Source organism: Aquila chrysaetos, chromosome 17 (assembly GCF_900496995.4).
Source record: "Aquila chrysaetos chrysaetos chromosome 17, bAquChr1.4, whole genome shotgun sequence".
In the NCBI taxonomy this organism is placed as follows: domain Eukaryota; kingdom Metazoa; phylum Chordata; class Aves; order Accipitriformes; family Accipitridae; genus Aquila; species Aquila chrysaetos.
The window spans coordinates 22,296,890-22,317,525 of NC_044020.1; the positions used below are offsets into that span (position 1 = coordinate 22,296,890).

The 20,636-nt window shown below is 40.8% G+C and overlaps 1 protein-coding gene and 1 long non-coding RNA gene across 5 annotated transcripts in view; one reads left to right on the forward strand and one right to left on the reverse strand.

Annotated features, from left to right (window-relative positions):
- Positions 1-13,244, forward strand: part of LOC115352419 — a 38,930-nt gene extending 25,686 nt beyond the window's left edge. The window contains exon 3 of the long non-coding RNA XR_005934222.1: positions 11,123-13,244. This is a non-coding gene — a long non-coding RNA (uncharacterized LOC115352419). The remainder of the gene's footprint in view (positions 1-11,122) is intronic.
- Positions 4,119-19,676, reverse strand: LOC115352408 (C-type lectin domain family 5 member A-like). Of its 4 annotated transcripts, none has more exons than XM_041129526.1 (7): positions 19,316-19,676; positions 17,385-17,453; positions 8,917-9,016; positions 7,997-8,062; positions 6,938-7,080; positions 6,173-6,282; positions 4,119-5,588 (listed from the first exon to the last, which is right to left on the reverse strand). In XM_041129526.1, exons 2-7 carry the CDS (start codon positions 17,409-17,411, stop codon positions 5,441-5,443), a joined length of 594 nt encoding a protein of 197 aa, XP_040985460.1. In that variant the 5' UTR covers positions 17,412-17,453; positions 19,316-19,676; the 3' UTR covers positions 4,119-5,440. The 4 variants fall into 4 exon arrangements, with proteins under 4 accessions (XP_040985460.1, XP_029896402.1, XP_029896404.1 ...); XM_030040542.2 differs by lacking the exon at positions 8,917-9,016 and adding an exon at positions 13,479-13,568 and having other exon boundaries at positions 19,316-19,674; XM_030040544.2 differs by lacking the exon at positions 8,917-9,016 and having other exon boundaries at positions 19,316-19,674.
- Positions 19,677-20,636: the final 960 nt, after the last annotated feature.

A 20,636-nucleotide genomic window follows, 5' to 3' on the forward strand; every position in this document is an offset into this window, starting at 1 on the left:
AATACCCTTATGTATTTGCACAGCTTGTTTATATATAATGAAAACCTATCCAATTTTATAAATACTTTAAAAAAAAAAAAAAGGGCAGCCTTTCATCTCTGTTTCCCTCTTCCTTTTTTTTAAACCTGAGTCATCCTTCATTAACAACTTAATAATAAAAGCTGTTTAAGAGTCAATTGCTTTTACTTAGGAAGATTTCCATAGAGCATGGTGGAAAGGGCTATATTAAATCAGAAAGAAGAAATGAAAAAGGAAGGGAAGAGAGAGTTAATACCCTTAGCACACTCTCTTGCTCCTGTTTTTACACAGCCAGTTCCAGTGTACTTTAAGATAAACCACTGGAATACATCAGTTACTGTGTAACCTCTGAGTTCTTCAGGATCACATGGCATGAAACCCTAGAGGAAAAGATACTACATAATTGAGCCCATGAGCTGCAAAGACTCCTATTTTAGTGCAAGCTCTAGGAGAAAGATGAAGAAGGCACTGCCCAGCCTCAGAAATTTCCTGGTGGAAGAGGAAAAAATAGAAGAAACTATGTTGTTGAAGAGAACAAAAGTAGAACATCCAAAATAGCTGAAAAATCACAAACGCGCTAATAAAACTCATGGGAAATTTTCTTAGGCTGTCCTCTGCTGAGGCCTATTGGAGAAGAGCAGGAATTTATGATCTGTTGAAATTCTTTGGATAAGTATACTTGCGTTTTACCTATGTTTCTACTCAATATGACTTTATTTTTTCCCTTAAGCCCTGAATTCCTCTAGTTTTTAGTGATTTTTTTGTAGTGAATGATAGTGAATAACAATGATCATTAATTTTAGAAGTCTTAACTTTGACACGTCTGTCTTCTAAAGATCACCTTTAAAAAGACGTCTGAACAGCTCTGAAAACTGTTTATTTTCATGCAAGGCACACAAAGTTAGTGGCCACAACTGGTTGAATGTGACTGGAACATGCTATAGAGGCTGCTGAGAGATTTGCTGAAATGCCGGCACCATTCAGTAGCATGCAGACGTGCCATGTGGAGAAGAGCTTACTTGTAGATTGCTTGTAAAATATTTGAAACATCCTAGATCAGCAGGCCAAAGCAATTTGAACAGGTATATGGTGTTTCCTTGACTGATTATGATGCTCACAGAGCTGGTACAAGACTCCTTTTTTCTTATCTACTCTACTGACATATGTTTTTTTCAGTAGTTGTTTATTGTTTACCTCTTGTAATACCTGATACTGCGTATACAAACATAAAATGGAGGACTCGAAGCACCCTGTGCAGTCCTGAATAGGCACAAATAAACATGATGCACTTGGGTTTAGAAAACATATCCAATGCATGGGGTAAAATGTCTTCCATAGCTATGTCTCTGGTGTACCGCAGAGAAGAGGAGCTGAGCGCTGCCCTAGTACTAAATGCCAGTATGTAGACATATATATATATGTTCTTCTCGTCTGTAAACTTCTACATTACTGAGTCACTATACCATTCATTTAAGGAGTTATGAGAATGTATGAAGGAATCAATTCATTATTTTATACTGACATCCATTCTTTTTATTGTAATTATTTTAGAGGACACCTCATTTAAAAGCCACAGCAGTGTGACTCCTTACCCTCCTAATCTTCTTAAGTATCTGCAATACAAACAGATATATTGAATCAAGTGGCACTTACGTTCTGCAATTATGACCATGATCAAAAGTGTAACTTTATATCCAGTTTCCATGTTAAAGTTCTGTTCTTCTCCTATTACAGATCTTATGTTGGCATGATATTCTTCTTGTTTCTTTGCCACCTTGATGTGACAGCCTCTTTTCAGTGAGGAAGAGTTTAAAAAAACAGCCATACTATCAAGGTGCATCCCACTTACTGGGTGACCTTGGTCCTCATCTGCTGAACTTCGCACGGGGCAAGTGTTGTGGACATTTAGCTAGTAAGGAGGTCTGTTGCCAAAGCAATGTCACCAGAAGAGGGGGCAATGCAATTGCAGAGGGAAGTATTTGTTGCAAAGGGGTGCTAATTTTGGCTGGGGAGATTTTCGTTCTATCTTGCATAATGTAGTTTCACGTCTGGGGCTTCCTTTTTCTCTGTTAGCTGAGACTTTGTGGGGGCAGAGCTATGTGGAAGGAAACTGCCTGCTTAGTTCTGTGGCAGGATGAAAACCAAGAAATGGTTGGAATTTATATGCTAGGCTAGAAAGTGTCTTTTGAAGCAAAGAGAATAACTGTGATGGCTGAGTGCATTTGCGTTGGACTATCCCTCCACAGGAGCTAGGAGACAATGATGCGCACAGAGCTGTGAGTAGCCCCGAGGTACCTCTTCTCTAACCCCCGAGGTGAGGTGAGGTCCCGCACAGAAACCCACGCTGCAGGGAAGCACTGGCTGTGGGTGCACAGGCACCATGCACAAATCAGGACAAAGATGTGTGCTAGCATCAGTGGCTGGAGTTCATAAAATGAATTTGAGATGTTGTCCAGTGTGGGCACAGCTGAGGTGGCCTGATGACATCTTAGTGGCATGTGGTTGAGACAGTCGCAGGGGGAATATGATGAGCACTGTGCATCACCTGCCTAAGGCAGAGCAATAGCTCTTCCCAAGCTCACCGTGACACTGTGGGCAGTCACTATCTTCTCTTGGATAGGAAGGGTAAATGCCCTGCAAACATCTGCCAATATCTGAATGTTTTTATAGATATTATTAACACTCTTCTAGGTATCAGTGACCAGGCTTCTGTTCAGTTCCAAAGATACGGTCTTCCCAGGGACCTTTAACTTCACAGATGAGAAGAACCGGACAGGCAATGAGGAACTGGTGCTTGATATGAAATTCTGTTGTCCTTTGCTTCCTCGGTAATAGCTGGCTGCTGAAGCAGCCTGTCTGCACTAACAAGCATGTTCTCAGCTGGAACTGCTGTCATGAACCTGCTAAGACAAGTGTCATGTGCTTACCATGGTGGAGATGACTTTCAGGTGGTTGGCAACATACCCTGTAACACATGCCTCTGTCCAAAAAAGCATCCTGGGCCTTGAAAAGGAAGATGTTTAGCAACATGGCACCCCAGAAAGAATTAAGTCAGGCAATGGGACCCATTTCCACACCAATTTCAGAGTCACTGGGGCCAAGGAACATGACATTCATTGGGTGTATCACATCGCCTGTCACCCACCAGCCTCTGGAAAGTTACAATGAACTGCTAAAGACTATGCTGAGAGTGAGGAGTGCTGGGACATGGAAACACTGGGGTGTAAATTTAGCAGAAGCCACTTGGCTGGTTAACACCAGAGGTTCTACTGACTGACCTGGCCCTTCCCAGACAAAGGCCCTACACACTGTAGGAAGAGGTAAGGTTACCATAGTACGTGTAAGGGAACTGCCTGGGAAAGACGGTGCGGATTGCTCCTCCCTTGGGAAGAGGTAAATCCATTTGTGGGATTGCTTTCACTCAAGGATGTGGGTGCACTTGGGGGGCAAAGTGGAAGGATGGGGAAAACTGGCATGTACCCCAAGGAGATTTAATCTTGGGGGAAAATAAGTCATGATTTGAGTTGTATGTTGTAGGAAGTACTATAGCAGGAACCACCTGAACCAGTGGAGGGTAAGAGCCTAACAAGAAACTGGGCAACTGCAGCAAGAACCCTGCCCATACTGGTTTTAGCACCCAACAATCCCTGACAACATGCCACCTCACCCGTCCTGAGTGACCACCGTAACAGATGGAGTCCAAGTCAGGGACTAAATTAACTGAACACACTTTAATGGATATTTGAATGGATATTGGAATCAACATTTGATGGGGATGGCCTGTAGACTTAAGGGAATGACATCTGTGTATATGTCAAAGGATGGGGTGGGTGTTGATCAGGGGTTATGAGCATGATGCAAATGATATGGAATAAGGGGTGGAGATTGTACTGGTCATGGCTGGGATGGAGTTAACTTTCTTCATAGCAGCCTGTATGGTGCAGTGTTTTGGATTTGTGGCTAAAAGTGTTGATAACACACTAATATTTGTGTGTTGCTGAACGGTGCTTGCACAGCATCAAGGCTTTCTCTTTTTCCTACTCTACCCCTTGCCTCCATCTGCCATGAATGGGCAAGAAGGGCACAGCTACATCAGCAAGTCCAATGGATGAAAGATAGACACTGCATTTATTGACACCATTTAAAAATGTTTTTTAAATACTCCAGGTTCCCACTCATCATCCTTTCCATATACATTTCCATATACATTTCCATATACATATACATTACTCAGGTCATGCAGTTCTTACTGTATTAGGCTTGGATCTTCTCCTGTTTTGACATTGTCTTCCAGTCTGGTGTTATTCAGACATAATCTTATGTCACTTTAGACATTACTATCAGATGTCTGCATTTTGCAGCAAGGCCACTACTGAATGTATTATACATGATATTTTTTTCCAGAAGGCTTGTTAATGATTTTCTATGTGTAATCCTAGTCAAATGTTTTAATAAAACTCTAATTTCGGATGAGTCAGTCATCTCCTCAGAGAAAGCTGACCAGGATGAGCTATCCTTGTGAACATACTCACTTTGGGGTTTTTTTCTCCTGTTGACCTCTGTGATTTGTGTTACCTTTTCCTTCAAAATTTACTTGAAATCTGCCTATGTTATTAAGGTGAGTCTAGCAGTCTGTATTTTGTCTAGATATAAGGAATAGGCAATATCTCTCAGAGATGGTATTTGGGGAGCATTAGCTGGTCCCTTATTCGTAGCAGTCAGTGATCCACCAGATGCCCTGCAGCAGAATAAATTTCATCTGACAGCAAGTGGAAGGTGCTGTCCCTTCATCAGGCCTGCCTGCATCTGTGCTTTACTGGCCCTTTGAAGAAGACTGGGTGCTTTAGAGTCAACAAAGAAAATGAGAATGATCAGATGCCACAGAGTTATTGTATTTACCACCAGCTTTAACACCAGCTGGCAGAAGCTTGTGACCCAGAAGAGTCCTCTGGGATCACAGATGCCTACACATTACTGAGGTCTCATATCAAATATCGCTAAATGGCATTAATTATACCTAGTTTTCCTGCAATTAATTATTTCAAACTTATAAAAATAAATTTAGTAACAAACAGGCCTATTCATGCTCTGAACCTGCTTCCCACATCCGAGGGAAATAGACGCTATTCTGACAAAGTGAAGCGACATTGAAAACATCTTCCTGTTCTTTCAAGATCCTTTGTTTAATTAGGTATCACAAGTGGCTTTTGCAGATTTTTTTTCTATAAGGGTAATAGTGTCATTGACATTTTTCTAAATTTAATTTGCATCATTTAGTCAGAATCTGGCCTTGAACAGATATCTTCCTGAACTGGCAAAGGGGCTTCCATAGGAAAGCTTCGGCGTAGCTTCATTTCAGCCACCGACACCAAATCCAGCTTCCTCAGTCATCCCATGGCCAAGCTCTACAGACATCTTGTTTTTAGCTCTCCTTCTGCCTTTCTAAAATATTTGCAGCTTTTTCACACATACTTTGTGTTGTTAGGGATCCACTGCAAGATGCAGTTTCTACTTTGCCATGTCCAATGACAGTGCAGAAATAGTCAGTAAAGTCTCCTCCAATAGTAAACCTGAACAGGGAGAGAAAGTCAGATCTAGTTGCATTCCTGACCTAGCTGGATGCAATGCAGTCAATATCACTCCCATGAAAGACAGAGTGGCACCTGGCCTTGCTGCTAAGCTATATTATTGTCAGTGGGATTAGAAGCTGCCTTATTGGAATCTTCCTCCCATTCCGTAATTTTCTTCCCCAGACCTCAACAAAAGTATATGGGCTATGGTCTCCCATCCAGAGACCTTCCCTTTCTTTGGTAGCCTCCATTCAATGGTGCTGACATCACGGTCTCTCTTGTACCTGCCTGGTATATCCTTTCTTTCCCTATTGAACTCTACCGAGTCGGATTTCTCCTTCCCCACCAGAACCACAGCTGTGTCCTCTCTTGCCATCCTGATGTGACATGCCTGTGTTCCCACGTGATTTACAGGCTCCCTTTGACTTGTCACAGGGATATGCTGAAGCACCTGAATCTCAAGGAATCAGGTTGCTTCAAATTGCAGTCCCTGATCTCTCTTGTACTCCCTGTTGTTGGCTCAGGTTTTTCCTTTTTACTGGTTCCAGACATTGTATCACAGCGACTTGCTGGAATAAACTTACATGTCTGGGTTATGTTCCACGTCGTTAATCCACTTCCACTTCTCCTCGCTCTTCGAGAATTTGAGACCAAGTAAGTAGTAATGACTTCTTGTTCGTGAAAAAAGGTAACACTAGAAAGGAAACAAACAATGATAATACATTAAAATTACATTTTCTTCACCAGAGGTGCACAGAAGTCTTAGTGCTAAATAGCCAACAGAACTGTGTGCATCCAGCCACACCATCTCTTTCCACAGCTTCAGAGGCTAAACTTTTCCATTTTTATTTAATCTCATCTCTTTTCCTGGGGCTTTTAGGAATAGACTAAACGGAATAATACACTTGTGATACCATTAAAGCTATACATTGTAGTTAGCCAGATGAGACTTGTTACCTGGAGACACTTTTCTATTCTGATTGTGATGGGAAAGCCTTTTCAGTTTTTGTCAGAGCAATGGCTCTCACAAATAAGTGTCTGTTCAACTTGTTGGTCTTGATTTGTGTGCTAAATCCCTTTAAAACATAAGTCAGCTAGGCAGAGAGTTTGCTCTTTCCCATGGGAGCATGCTTGGGGACAGAAGCTTCTGGATGCAAGACTTCAAGCACCAAGATGCACCTTACTGTGAAGGTGTTTGCTACCATACAGAGGTGCTTGCTGTGTGTGGCTAGCAGTAGATTATAGACCCGCAAAGACATCTAACATGAGAAGACACAAGTGTGACCCATCAGCCCTTTGGCATACAGGTCAAACAACCCTAGGAGCAGCCCCATGAATTTATATCTCACCAGTTCTTCGTTGTTGTCAATGATCACCAGGTCTGAATTGTTGTCAGTACATTCTTTACGGGAGGTGTTCCAGTCAATTATTTTCTGCACTGGAGAAAAGAAGTAGCATTTTTCCCCATTTTGTTCCCAGTGTTGGGGGCAGCCTGCAGGAGGGAAGAACAGGTGTGGAAAAATTCATGTTAACACTAACGAAAGGATCCTATTAGAAAAGAAAGGTAAGAGAGTAACTTACAGCCAGAAAAGTACCTGTATGGTCCTACTTAAAATTTTCACCAGACTACCGAGGATCCCTGCCAGTCTAAGATCCCTGTAGCTAATCCCAGCCCAAGAGTCACTAGGCATGAGTCAGAAAAGTAGAATGATGGATAACATTATCCAGCCTTTTAAATCTTTGCTCAGGAAATAAAGATAAATGGTCAGGGCAAGAAGCAGCTTTCAGTTTTCAAATGTCTTATTTGCCTGTTGCAAAACACAGCAATAGTAATGCAACTGAAAGACAGAACATTTCTCTCCATTGCCAGGCTGGGTACCGGGAGAAACAGAGGATGGGACCTGGAAACGGTGATAGGATTCAGGGAGACAGGGACTGCCTGATATAGTTTAGTTGGTTATCCAGCAGCTTGTAAACAGCAAAAGGGAATTGCACTTAGGTAAAATGCTAAGAATGGAGGGGATATTTGAAAAGCAATAGATGCACATTGATCTATCACGCTCGCTACAATGCTGTGATACCAAAGGGATTTTATTTTCATGTCTGTTCACCTAGCCACAGGCTCTTCTGTACTAGCATGAGAGAGTAATCAGTTCTTCCCTCTGAAACAGTAATGCAGTGCTGACCAAGCACTACTTTTAAAGATGATTAAAATGTGAAATGTCTCTGGCCTTGGCAGCTCATCCTATGAGTGTACAGGATAAGGTTGTTTATTCCTGAGATGTCAGGGGTTTTGTCTGTTCCGTTTTCTTCTGAACAAAATCTAGACACTGTCCCCATCCCCCCCCTAAAAAGGCAATCTAACAGGCTTCTGGAAGCTGTCTTTTGAATGATAGAGGATTACCTACCTAGTGCCTCTTCATAGGTGGTGGAGGATGGTGTTGAGTCAGGTGGGCTGCTTGCAGTTGGACGGTCTGGAAATAAGAATACAATTTCTGCTTTGCATGGCTGACCATTTTGCCATACGTTGTCAGAGCTCTTCTGAACCTCTCTGACCCCCACCATCACCCCACACAGAACGCCTACTCCTCACCTTTTGGCTTCTCCATTGAAAAAAACCCAAACCTGTCATACCATACTATGGAGCAGATTTCCAAAGAGCCTAACTCTGGAACTTGACAAAAAATGCTCCGCACGTTTTCAGAGCAGCGGTAAATGTGGTGTACAGTATACACACAACTACAGCAATAAGAAGTAAGAGCTGTCTTTGAGAGATGAGTGCTCAAGCCAATCTGTTCCTGGTTAAGTGTGCTCCCACACCTCTTGGAGCTGCAGTCACTGTCTGCTCCTACCCCAAACAACTGGGGTGAGATATTCAGGCAGAGCATACTTGGGCGCCAGCTGGAAGCTGGTCTAACAGTGTTTCTGCCCCAGACCAAAATGAGACAACAGTGTTCATTTTAGGTTTTAAAGCAGATACCAGGCTGAAATAGCATTGGTTTTCCTCTTTCTTCTGACACAGTGGTTGTGAGGGATTTGTGCTCCACAGGAGGCTTCTGACTCCCAGAAAAAGGGACCGTGGAGGGAGGCTTACAAATTTATTTTTATTATCTGATGACTAGCTAGACTGCATGAATTTATCACAGAGAAAAAGGAAAAAAAGAGTTTTGAGAGGGTGAAGAAAGTAGCTGAGGCCTTAGATGAACTAAACTTATGCTTAGTTTACTAGAGAAGCTCATGTGATTTTCATGTCTTTGGTTTTATCTGTTTACAAACTCCCTCAAGAGTTTAGATCCTGTTGAAAGTATGGAGTTCAGGGATCACTCACAGTTGACAGGCTGAAGGAGGATTATGTTGTTCCAGCTGGCTCTGTGTAGCAGTAAGAAAATCTTGATATTCTCCCAGCTTCTCTGCTTAGGAAACCTCAGCTTTAAAGACACAATTGTTCATGACATGAATGGGTATTATTAGCTCAACTGACTGGGAGTTGTCTATATCAAAGTTTAAAGAGGCATTTTTGAGGTTATTTGGAGTTGAACAATGAAGGGATGAATAATAACAGTAAAGAAATATTAAACTAAAAATTGTAGGGATAGAATTCTTATATTTGAAACCAAAATTGATAAATTCATTTAAAAAAATATATATAAAATGAGAAAAAAGACTGAATTAAAGAAAGTTTTAAGAAACTTGTACCAGAATGGCATGGAGCATGAAAGAACTGACATCTCTGCAGATTTCATACTAGAGGCAAATGATGAAAGAAACAGAGTATTGAAGGAAGAACTTTGTTTACAAGCAGTAAGCTCAAAAATAAGATGAGGGAAAAGAAGCGGAGTGGCCGTTAGATTCAGTGACACCTAATCTCTTCCGGACATTGAAAATTGGTAGTGAAAGGATGGATCCAAAGTATCCAAACTGCAACTAACCACAAGGAAGGTGGCAATCCTGAGCTCTTACTTTCCTTGGGATAAAACCACTTCCCTAGTACCTATGCATCTTGACAGATGCAAGACCCTATAGTGCAGTGGGAATGATATCTTGGAAGGGGTTCAGCCCACCAGAATGTAGTCATAACTATGCTGATAAGAAGTAACTATTGAGTTTGAGAGACGAGCACCTCTGTTACAGAGAATCCGGGTTTGCCTTGTACCCACCTCTGGCAAAAATAGGTTATTTTATCACAAATGTAGCATCTCTTCTTCCAATACATTTTCTGTAGCCAATTTTTTACTGACAAAAATCCTGAGAAGTATTTGTGCCCTTGTTCCAATAAGATATTAAATTTTCAGAGAATGCTGCAGAAGTTAATTATTTCCTCAAGAAACAAAAAATACTGGTAAGGCAAACGTTTTCAGGAAAGGGAACCCCTTTCGCCAAGCACACTTTTGCCTGTTGTGAGAAACCTGACCAGCCCTTAACATGTGGGGATTTTTGCTACCAACTCCATCTCAGAGAGTTCTTCGTAGCCAAAATGAAGCAACTTTTAGCCCTATGACGATCATAAAGAGAATATAGAATTTTTTTGTCTGGCAATTACAAATACCCACAATTGCTGAAATATCCCCTCAACTACTACATTAAATGATTCAGTAGAATACTCAACATTGAAATAATTAACAGATATACACTTATCTTATACAACATATCATTTCTGTCCACATATCTTGTTTCAGTTTTATCTATAGACCGTCAAGGTTTCAGGAACCCCACTGCCAAAAATGTCCAGAAGGATTTCAGGGACCACCAGAGACTCCAAACTGAGCAGTGTCATAAATGAATCTCAATTTTAGTACAAAGGATTAATCAGCTCCTTCCATAAGCCTAGACCCAGACAGTGAGTGATAAAAGGAAATAAGTATGAAATAACAGTATTCTTTTGGGAAATGACTATACTTGCTTTCCCAGAAAACAGCCACTGGACCAAGTTTCTCGGTTCTGTAATTTTGCTCAGGGTTCCCAGCACCTGAAGGGACGTAGGATTTTCTGTACTGTCCTTTCTTTCTTTATAGCATTAGCTCTAATAAGTAGCATTTTAAATAATACCTTACAGAGTCTGAGTGCCTTTTTTTTTACTGGGATCATAATGAGCTGGTGCAAAACAGTTGTTGAACTACTCTTTTACAAATTGTTGAAGTATGAATTGTAAAAGCCACTATAGACTTCAAAAACACACTGCCTAGGAAGTCCTACTAATCTACATTGCTTTTCTGATAGCAAGCAAGAACTAGACTTTCGGAGTTGTGAGAAAAAAGTTTCACTGTAGCATGTAAAAATCAAAGTAGATCAATAAAAGTCTAATTTTGTGGAGACTAAATTGTATGATCTGCCCTGTTCCTTTTAGGGATTAGCTTCCAATATATTGGTGTAGGAGAAGTTGAGTCTTAGATATCACTATTAAAAAAAAAAAAACCCAAGGAAAGATGTATGGCTGAACATTTGAAAACAAAGGTTCTTAAAGCTCTGGTATATAGAATTACATCCAAACCTGTATACAGAGATACACATGATGTAGTATGCATTATATTTTACAGATTTTTAAAAAGGATAACCGTGGTGGAAATAACGAAGGTAAAGCTGAGGACTGAGAACTTGAAGGAGCAACCAAATGTTTGGAAGAGGGGGAAACAGAATTTACTCTTCGGGAAAAGTTCCCAAAACCATGATATGAGCAGATTTCAGAACCATTTCATTTTAGAAAATGAAGAAGCTGGGTTTTGCATATAGCCTGGGCCTGTGGGTGGAAGCCTGAAATAATGCTTACAAAGATACCCTGAAGTCCTTTGCATGTAATAGTACCAAATAGTGGTACTAAAACTACCTAATATAATTTTAAAGCACATTTCTGTGAAAAATTAGAAATGAATGCATACTGGTATGCATTACAAAAATGAACACCACCCTACTGATTCTCCTACTAGATGGAAATTAATTTGCAACACATAAATGGTGGGTCAAGATTTTCTCCTGGAATATTGTCACCTTAACTCTGAAATCTGCCTGAGAGATTCAGACAGCAGCATTACTGAAAATGGTTCAAAGGCACTGAAACCTAACAAAGCAACAATGTGTTATTTTCTAATTGGAGCAACATAACACTGAATTTTGTGGTGCTTTAGTCATATGCTAATTGAGAACATCAAGGCTTTCTTTGCCTTCTACTGAATCCCTACAGCAACAAGGAAAAATAAAACAGAAATATCGGTTTGAAATCATATGTTTTCCATGCATATATGCATTTATACGCATATATCTTGAGGCTGGATATCAGCTCCTGGTTTCAGAAAACAGCAAAATTTAATTCATGTGAAGGAACATTTGAAAACAAAGTCAGACTGCCTTTTCTTGGAAGACCAGCTCATGAATTTCAGGGCCAATTTTTTACTTACTAACAGATAAATTTTCTCTCAAGAAAAAAGAAAATAATATGACACTACTATAAAAATCATAAAAATATCTGGTCAGATTCCACTGAGTAATATTGTTGTCATTTTCATGAACAGAAATGCAAAATGTTTTCTGGGCTGCAGAGCTCTTGTATGATGGACCAATATTAAGCGGTGACAGTTTAGTTCATTTCAACAAGCTGTTTGTCAACAACGGTATATTTGGCAAAACAAAACTGTATGGAAAACTCATACAAAGTTAAAACTTAGAAATAAAGCAGTCAAAATGACAACAGTTTTCATTTGGAGTACAAGTGAAAACTGTATGCTATTGAAATTAAAAACTAATTTGATTTAGTTTCTCAAGTTTGATCTAGATGTCAAGTTTCTTAGGAGCACTTTTTCAGTTCACTGAGACAGTACTGAACCCAAGAAAGCCCAGCAAAGTAACTGCAACTGAAGCCAGACCTGAATCAAAGCCTAATGACTCCTCATTCAACTCCTGATTTAAAGCTCTATCAAACGCTGGTAATTTCACCTTGTTACGTTGTATCATTTTGGGTTTTTTTTTAGATTTTGCCCTTCCTGTGGTATTTTATATTTTATAAAGGTCAGAGCACTGTCAGGCATCTGTCCTTTACTCTTTGCCTTGAAAAAGAAAAAACGATTACCTCCCCCAACCCTGTTTTTTAAGTTCGATGGATCAAAAGTTTTGGCATGTCTTCAACAAAGGGTTTCTCCATGTGCATCTCTGAGTAGGTGGCAAACTCTGGGACTTGAGTATGATTGATTGTGCAAACCTCTTAAGCTTGCTCAACTGTCAAAGGATGAAAAGAAACAAGCAACCACATCTGAAATTTAAAAATGATTCCTTGAAAATATTCAAAAAGGAAAGTATCACGTGGCTCTATTAAAATTTGGTTTTTTCTGATGGAGATAAGAATGCATTCTTTCTAAAAAAAAATAGTGTATCTTTTTATGTAGTTCAAAGATTGTTATGAACTCAGTGATACACATGCAGAGAGACCTAATACTGGGCTTTTATTCAAGTAAGGTGCAAACAAATTCCTTTAAGTTGTGACTTAGCTACCTCTTTCAAATGAGCTTTTATTCATATTTATTTAAAGATGTTTGGTCTTATGGACATCTTGGTGACATGATCATCACCTTGAAATATTCTCACGGATAGCAGTCCTAATACTAATAGGCATTATCTAATCTTGACTTGTTCCTCCAAAACATTTGTATAATAAATTATTTATTGTTTGAACATTGTCAGTTTTTTAATCGGGTTTTTGCTCTTTTCTTTTGGAATTTTAAACTTTCAAACCACTCGACTCTTTTACGGATTTTCTGTTACAGCCACAGTTGGTTAAAAACTACCATCCTGTGCCTTCAAATTAGCCTTCTGTTGCTACTGGTTTTGGATGTTATGACCTAGATGTCAGTCAGTGGGTGAGAGTCACAAATTTATTGTAGTTATTACATTTTTAGCAGGACTTACACATGAGTATCAGACACACCACTAAGACCAGTAGGAGGATTATCACAGCAACCAATACAGCGACACGTGTTCTGGAGCAACAGCTTTTACCTACAGATAGACATTAAAAATAAAGATTAGGGAAACGATGAAAAGGAACCCTTCATCTTCCTTCAAAAATGCCCTTTTCAGGCTCACACTGAGACTACTCTTTCAAGTTAGTCAAAGCCCTTCACTGCTGTTCCTTCAGACATTTGTTTTTTGTGATTGATACGCTGTGGGCACATTTTTTTTCCATCACAGACCTTCAACCTGAACCCTTCTGCCATTGCCTAGAATACTTTGTTAAATTCTGCTGCACTTGATACTAGAGTTAAGTGCTCACTGGGATCCTTATCTACCCTCTCAAAATACCCTTAAAGCAAAACCCAATCAACTTACCAGATAAAGGTCCTGCCATGTTATACTCCTCCACAAAGCAAATTTTTCAGAGGAGTTAACCGTCTCCTCTATCTGTTTTGACTGGTGTTTATGGACTTTTGTTCAGGATTTACTTCAAGGGGATCCTCATGGTATTCATTAGTCTGCCAACTCAGTGGTTACTGGCCAGATGCTATAAAGCACAAGCAGGTCCAAGAGGGGACAAATAATATATTGAGTGGCTGACTGGACTTATCAGACACTGAATTAAAAGGTAAAGGAGAGCTTTCCATGTCTTCCTGCTTCACATATCTGCTAGTATTTACTTACCCCTTCTGCTATCTTTAAAGTTTACAGTGTCTATGTGACAACTAGGATCTGAAAACCAAACTGAAATTGTTGCTGCTATTACCCCTGCTCTGTAAAGAAAACAGTTTTAGATAAATGAGGAAGCCATCCTGAATCTTCATCCTAACTAAGTCAATATGTGGTCTGTTCTGTCTGGTAACCTCATTTTCACACCTACTTGTGCATTACTATTTGAATTATTGAAATGCTAGGAAGCTGTCATACTTAGTATAGTATTAAACTAGACTGATTTTAAACCAGTCTTTGAAAGAAGGCGGCACTCAGGAAGAACTCTGTGCTGTCACGTTTTCTGCCTGAGGAGGTTTGGTCTGCAAATAGTTGCACCCTGAAAACATGTTGATTGCACTAATCAACGAATCTATTTGATAGGTGCAAACTATCTACTGATACACTAGTCCATGTGGTTATCAACAAGACTGGGAAGGGTGGAGAGAAGTTTCAGTGGCAAAATGGAAACTTGTAGGAAGGAAGTTGGTGACCAGGAATCCTAAGGTGACCATTCCAGAAATGGTCCCAGTACCCTATGCAGGACTGGAGGGAGAAAAGAAAAGGCAGCATTTTAGCACCTGGCTGAGAACATGGGGTAAGGATCCAGATTTCTGATTCTTCAAGAATTTGGGACACATCTGGTGCAGAGTGTCCAAACGCTCTGGAGGAACAGATTTCACCTTAACTATAAGGGAGTCAAGCTGCAGGACTTAAAATTAATAAGAGCAAGCTGGCAGGGGCTGAAGGTTGTAAGTAACTCTTAAAATGGGGAAAGGGAAGCTGACATGGGCTAAAGAGCAGTTTAGGGTGATATACCATTATGTGTGACTTCAAAACCACTGTGTCCTCAGGAAAAGGAAAGGTCAGTGTGTAGACACAGTCAAGCAGAAAATGCAAAACTGACTGTCATTTAAATAAAGCGTTAAGAAGCAAACAACAGCTGTTGCACACCTGCTTCTACACATATACTAGAAGTCTGAAAAATAAGATGGGAAGATCTGGAGTGTCCCACCCTAGACTAAAATACTCAGATGTCAGGTACCTGAAAATGGGTGGCTTCTGCCACCTGAGATACCCTCAGATATCAGATAACTGCACAGACCTGGAAGATGTTACACAGGACCTTCAAGAATCTGTGGCCTTCCAGATTTGCCTACTGAAGCCAGGCCAAATGTTCTGATGCTTCCCAGATGGCTCTGGACACCTGTGATTAGGTAACTGAACAGCTTCCCAGTATGTGGTGTATATGAGGAAGTGATTAAAAGGAAGAGAGTCATCATAGTGCTAGACTACCTAAGGAAAAATAGAGTGCTAATGGGTAAAAGAGGGTAACCACAGGAAGGAGAGGGTGCTTATTAAAAAGAAGCTGAAAAAGACTGCTAAGAGAGAATGAAATCCATACAGGCACACCATATATTATTGAAGGATAGCATCCTGGCAACACATGGCCAATACAAGGCACCTACTATGATCTGGGAACAGGCAAAAGGAAGTTGACACAGGTATTAGAAGCAGATTGTTAACTTTCCATAGCTGTAGACATTAAATGAAGGAAATAAATAGAAAATATCACAAACCCTGGGAGATCAAAGATTATGTATAAGAAAAGCCAATTAGGCAGAAAAGAACTTGAAAAGGGAAAGACTTCAACAGAAAAGTACTTGAAAAGGAAAAGACTTCAAACGTGGTTTTGAACACATATGTTTCAAACACACTGTGTCTTCAAACACACCAAGAAAAGGTACCTTGCTGGAGATCTGTAGGTCAGTGGATGGTAGGCTACCCAGGAAGCATTCAGAAATTAAGGTCATAGTACAGAAGCTATATTAATCCCTCGTATCAGGGTTGACTGAGTAAGAACTGGGTAGGTCTTCCAGTTCAGGGCAGTTCCTTGTGAGGAGCCACATGAACTGGAAGACGTATAGCCCAAATAAAAAAATGGATATACTAACAAATTCCAAGAGGCATTAGGTGTGAGATAGCTGGATTACTGATGCCATTTTGTAATCCCACTCTTAAAGCTATCTTTACACCCAGGGACTAGAAGGTAACAGATCTAATGTGAATTAAAAATAAAAAAATAAAAAAGTTCTAGAGGAGATCTGTGAACTTCAGGTTTGCTGTCCTGACTACACAGTCACAGAATCATTTAGGTTGGAAGCGACCTTTTCCGATCACCTAGTCCAAGTTCCCTGCTCAAGTGGCATCAGCTAGAGCAGGTTGTCCAGGACCATGCACAGTCAAGTTTTGAATATCTCCTAGGATGAAGACTGTACAACCTCATGCATTAGGAATTATTCACAAAGAAAATGAACAAAAATCAGGGATGTTTTGTCTGCCATGTGGTTTTATAAATCCATGATTCGCCTCTACCTTCGATCGTGCATGCAGTTCTACTACCCCTGTTTCAAAAAGCATAGCGGAAAACGTTCAGAGAAGGGAAGCAGTAAATGATGGTGTAGACTAGGGTTCTGCAGTATGGAAAAGAGATGACTAAGAAGAAGCTATGTCAGACATATAAAATCCTGAGTGTCATGGAGACCTTGGATAGGATTTGGCTGCTTACTGTCTCTTTCAGGGAACATCAGCTGAAACTAATAGGAGGCCAGTTCAGAGTAAAGAAAATGAAGCTGGTTCTTCGTGTGATGTTAAAAAGAACTGTGGATCCCCTCATCAAAGGACATTATAGAAATCAGGTCTGTGTATAGAACCAAGGGGAGATTAGGCAAGTCTGTAGAAAAGAAATCCACTGAGGTTACATAAATAGAAACACATGTGTCTCAGGAAGTCCCTGGGTAGATGCATGCATGTGAAAGTATTACAGGAAGGTATCATATATGCCTACCCTCGTCTTACTCATCTCTAGTTATTCACTTACAGCTGCTGCTGGAGACAGGAGGCCAGGCTAGGTGGTTCCTTCTTCTGGCCCAAAATAGCCTTGTGTTCCTACACCAGTGAAGCCGACAAGTGGTTAGTTGCATATAATGCAACACATCGACTGCTCCCCGCTCGGGCTGTGTAAAGCAGACAACTGTATCTTCCTGTCACCCATATGGTTTTATATCACTGCATTTCTGGAAAATAAGGAACAGCCTCCTCTCCTCTCAATGTTTAAATTCATACCAATTTAGCAGACAGCTAAAAACTCACCGGACAATGTGTAGCTATCTGCAGCATTTGTGTCTAGGGATTGTACTTTCACTTCTGCATATATAGTACCTAAAACCAGGCAAAAAAAAGAGAACAGAGAAAGATGAGAAACAACTTAAATGGAACAAAAATGACTGAAATGATGAGAAATGCTAAACATGTGACAGCAATTGATTTGTGTGACTGTGTTTAAGTATACCTGAATGATATTTTTGTCCATTGCATTTACACCTTAGAGGACTTGCTATAGGCAGAAACAGATCTGGGTTATCTTCAGTGCAGACAATAACAGAGGAGACATGGGCACACACACATGCATTTCAAATCTAAACAGAAGTGGAGAAAAATGTCTAAGGCTGTCTGACTGTCTTATTCAATTCATATCCATATGCGAGTGGTGAGAATGGCTACAACATCGAAGCAAACCTGAAAACTGCAGATCATGCTAAATTTGAAGTAGTGACTAGTTAATGATAAGATGGTGAGAAAAGTGAAAATTACTCTAAAAGATCTTCAGATAATAAATACAAACGAATATGGAAGGCAGGATGTGGAGAAGGAAGGAAGGGCAGGGACACATAAAAAGGGGGTAGAAAGTAAGAAAGAAATACGATGTTGCAATTTTATAAAACACTCAAAGTCATCCTGATATACAGCACTGAGCCCCTTTGTTTCTATCACCATACAGTGTTAACATCTTCTATGAGTTTAAGTGCATTCTTCTGGCTAATGGAATTAATTGCATTCCTTTGTGAACACTGTATTTGATCCAGGGAATCCATTATCAAGGAGAAAATAGAAAACTGGAGGAAAAAGAAAAGAAGACAGAAGCCAGTGTCTTAACTCTTTTCTCTAAGATATGTGTAATCACTGGGAAATACTATGCATAAATTAAGTGTACGCATGGAAGGAAAGAGTTGATAAGGGTTTTCCAGAAAGGCACAAGCAGAGAAACATAAAAATGCTGTTAAAATCATATAAAAACTGTAAGTAGGAGTACATGGATTAAATCATAAGGAAAATGGAATTTTCAGTCAGGTGGCATCTCCTGTGGGTGCCTGTCAATTCAGCTGTGAAGTAACCTGTTGAAAGAGGTAGTAGAAACACTGGTTTTGGGGCATTAGAAACTCCAGCCATTTGAAAATAGATGCCAAGGGATCACACTTTATGCAATAGACCAGCACAGGATGGCAAGAAATAGAAACTACTATTTCTGTCAAACAGATAGAAAGGGAAGAAAAAAAGAATATGAAACGCACAAAGTGTATGAAGTCTGTTATTTTAGGATGCAATTTTATGCAGATGTAGCAAAAACAGTGCAAAAGTTTGTGCAATAATTCTTAGTGCATTAAAGAACCATAAATTTTAGGTTAGAGTTTTGCCAAGTCATTTGTACTAAGTCAAATTAAATCTGTCCATGAAACATTTTATGCTTGATTTATTAAACAAGTAGTTTGTACAGACAAAGCCAGGAGGAAAAAAACCCAAAGCAATGCCCACTATGCTCAGCAAGAAGAAACAGGCTATTTGCGAGACTGCTTCAAACAACAGAAACATCAGGCACTCCGTCTCCCGGTCGGTTTGCTGCAGGAATCAGTCTGATGCATGAGAACACTCCTGGTTCAGGACCAATTGATGTTCAGCTGTGGAATAATCTCCTAAATTGATAGAAACTACTCTTAATATCACACAAGAAAACTCTCCCTCACACCTGCACCTTAACAAATGAAAAGTAGACCTTATAACAATCCCCCTTTTTTTTTTGGTAAAAAACACTACATGGTCTCCCCACCTGTGCATTTTTCACAGCACTGGCGTTCACATTTCCTTCGTCCTCTTTGGGGCTTTGGTGCTCCACGGCACTCTTTCAAAATACGTGTTTGGGAGGCTGAAGAATACAAAAAAAGCTCAGCGCAGACCGAGTGACCTACCTTGGACTTCAGTGACCTTCTGTAGCCTGGGCCTGGTTGATTCAGTCAAGTTCAAGTCAGAATAAATGAGATTTTCTGACATTCTTGCTCCCCCTTCTCCTTTTTTCCTCTCACTGCTGTTTTTAAGATGGTACTCTGGACTGAGGACGACTCAGCGCTCCCTCCCCTCTCTAACCTTCAGGCGGAAGTTCTTTCCTCTTTCTGCCATACGGAAACTTGCAATGAGAAGGAAAGCCTACTTCTAATTGCTCTTTTGATAGTAGCATGTTAAATGTAAGGTTGTGGCCTTGATGTGGTCGCCTTTGTCAGGAAGTGGTTCTGGCATTGGTAGTATTTTGAGTTTCCAAATCTTGACATCCTGCCCTCCCCTGCTCCCCGCCCCCGCCTTTTGTATTTTGAAAAGACAAGCGTTATTACGTGAAATGGAACAGAAAGCAGAGTGAAGTTCTCACGGTGGGCCCATGGCACATGACGGGGAGCAGCCCTACGGAGTCCAGAAGGCAGTGCTCTCAAAAGCAGACATCTGAAAGCATGATACATTTACCCCTGATCCATAGGGGAATGTACTCGACGCTGCTGAAACAGGACCCTGCCGCACTGCGGGGCTCTGTCGTGTGTCTGCAGCTCTTCTAAACCACAGCCAAGCTGACTTGCTCTGTCCTGAGGAATGTGGCGTTTGTGCAGCTCAGAAACATGTTCTTCCCCTGTGCAGGTAACTTCTGATGGCAAATGGGGATTCAGAAAGTAGAATTGGTCCAGCCAGTTTTGGGAAGGGCGAAGGGTGCTTAGTATGCAAAGTCAGCAACTAGAATAGGGTAGTCTAAGCAAGACAAGTCCTAATGCTTTCCAGGTTTTTAATTCCTGCAAGACTAATACTTTCATAGAGCAGGCGGTGGCAGCTATGTGGACATTGTGTTGTGAATCATCGTTAGGGGAAATATCCTAGCTCATAGCAGCATTTACCAATTGAAAATGCCATATTTAGTTTTTGCGCTGACGGCAGATGTAATCTAACAAGAGAAGCCTGATCTGCTGGTCGGCAGCAGGCTCAATGTGAGCCAGCGGTGTGTGCCCTGGCAGCCGAGAGGGCAAACCCCGTCCTGGGGGGCATCCAACACAGCCTGGCCAGCCGGTCAAAAGAGGGGATTGTCCCGCTGTATTCAGCGTTGGTGCGGCCCCACCTGCAGTACTGTGCAGTTCTGGGCCTGTCGTGGTTTCACCCCAGCCCGCAGCTCAGCCCCACGCAGCCACTTGCTCACACCCCCACCCCAGTGGGATGGGGGAGAGAATCAGAAGGTTAAAAGTGAGAAAACTTATGGGT

Bases quoted from the DNA above. Each gene is read 5' to 3' on its own strand.
- LOC115352408 (XM_030040542.2), bottom strand. From the start codon at position 19,397: ATGTCAGAAAATCTCATTTATTCTGACTTGAACTTGACTGAATCAACC. The intron at 17,454-19,315 runs GTAGGTCACTCG...GCCTGGTTTTAG, and splicing joins GAAGGTCACTGAAGTCCAAG to GTACTATATATGCAGAAGTG. The intron at 13,569-17,384 runs GTGAGTTTTTAG...GTCTATCTGTAG, and splicing joins AGATAGCTACACATTGTCCG to GTAAAAGCTGTTGCTCCAGA.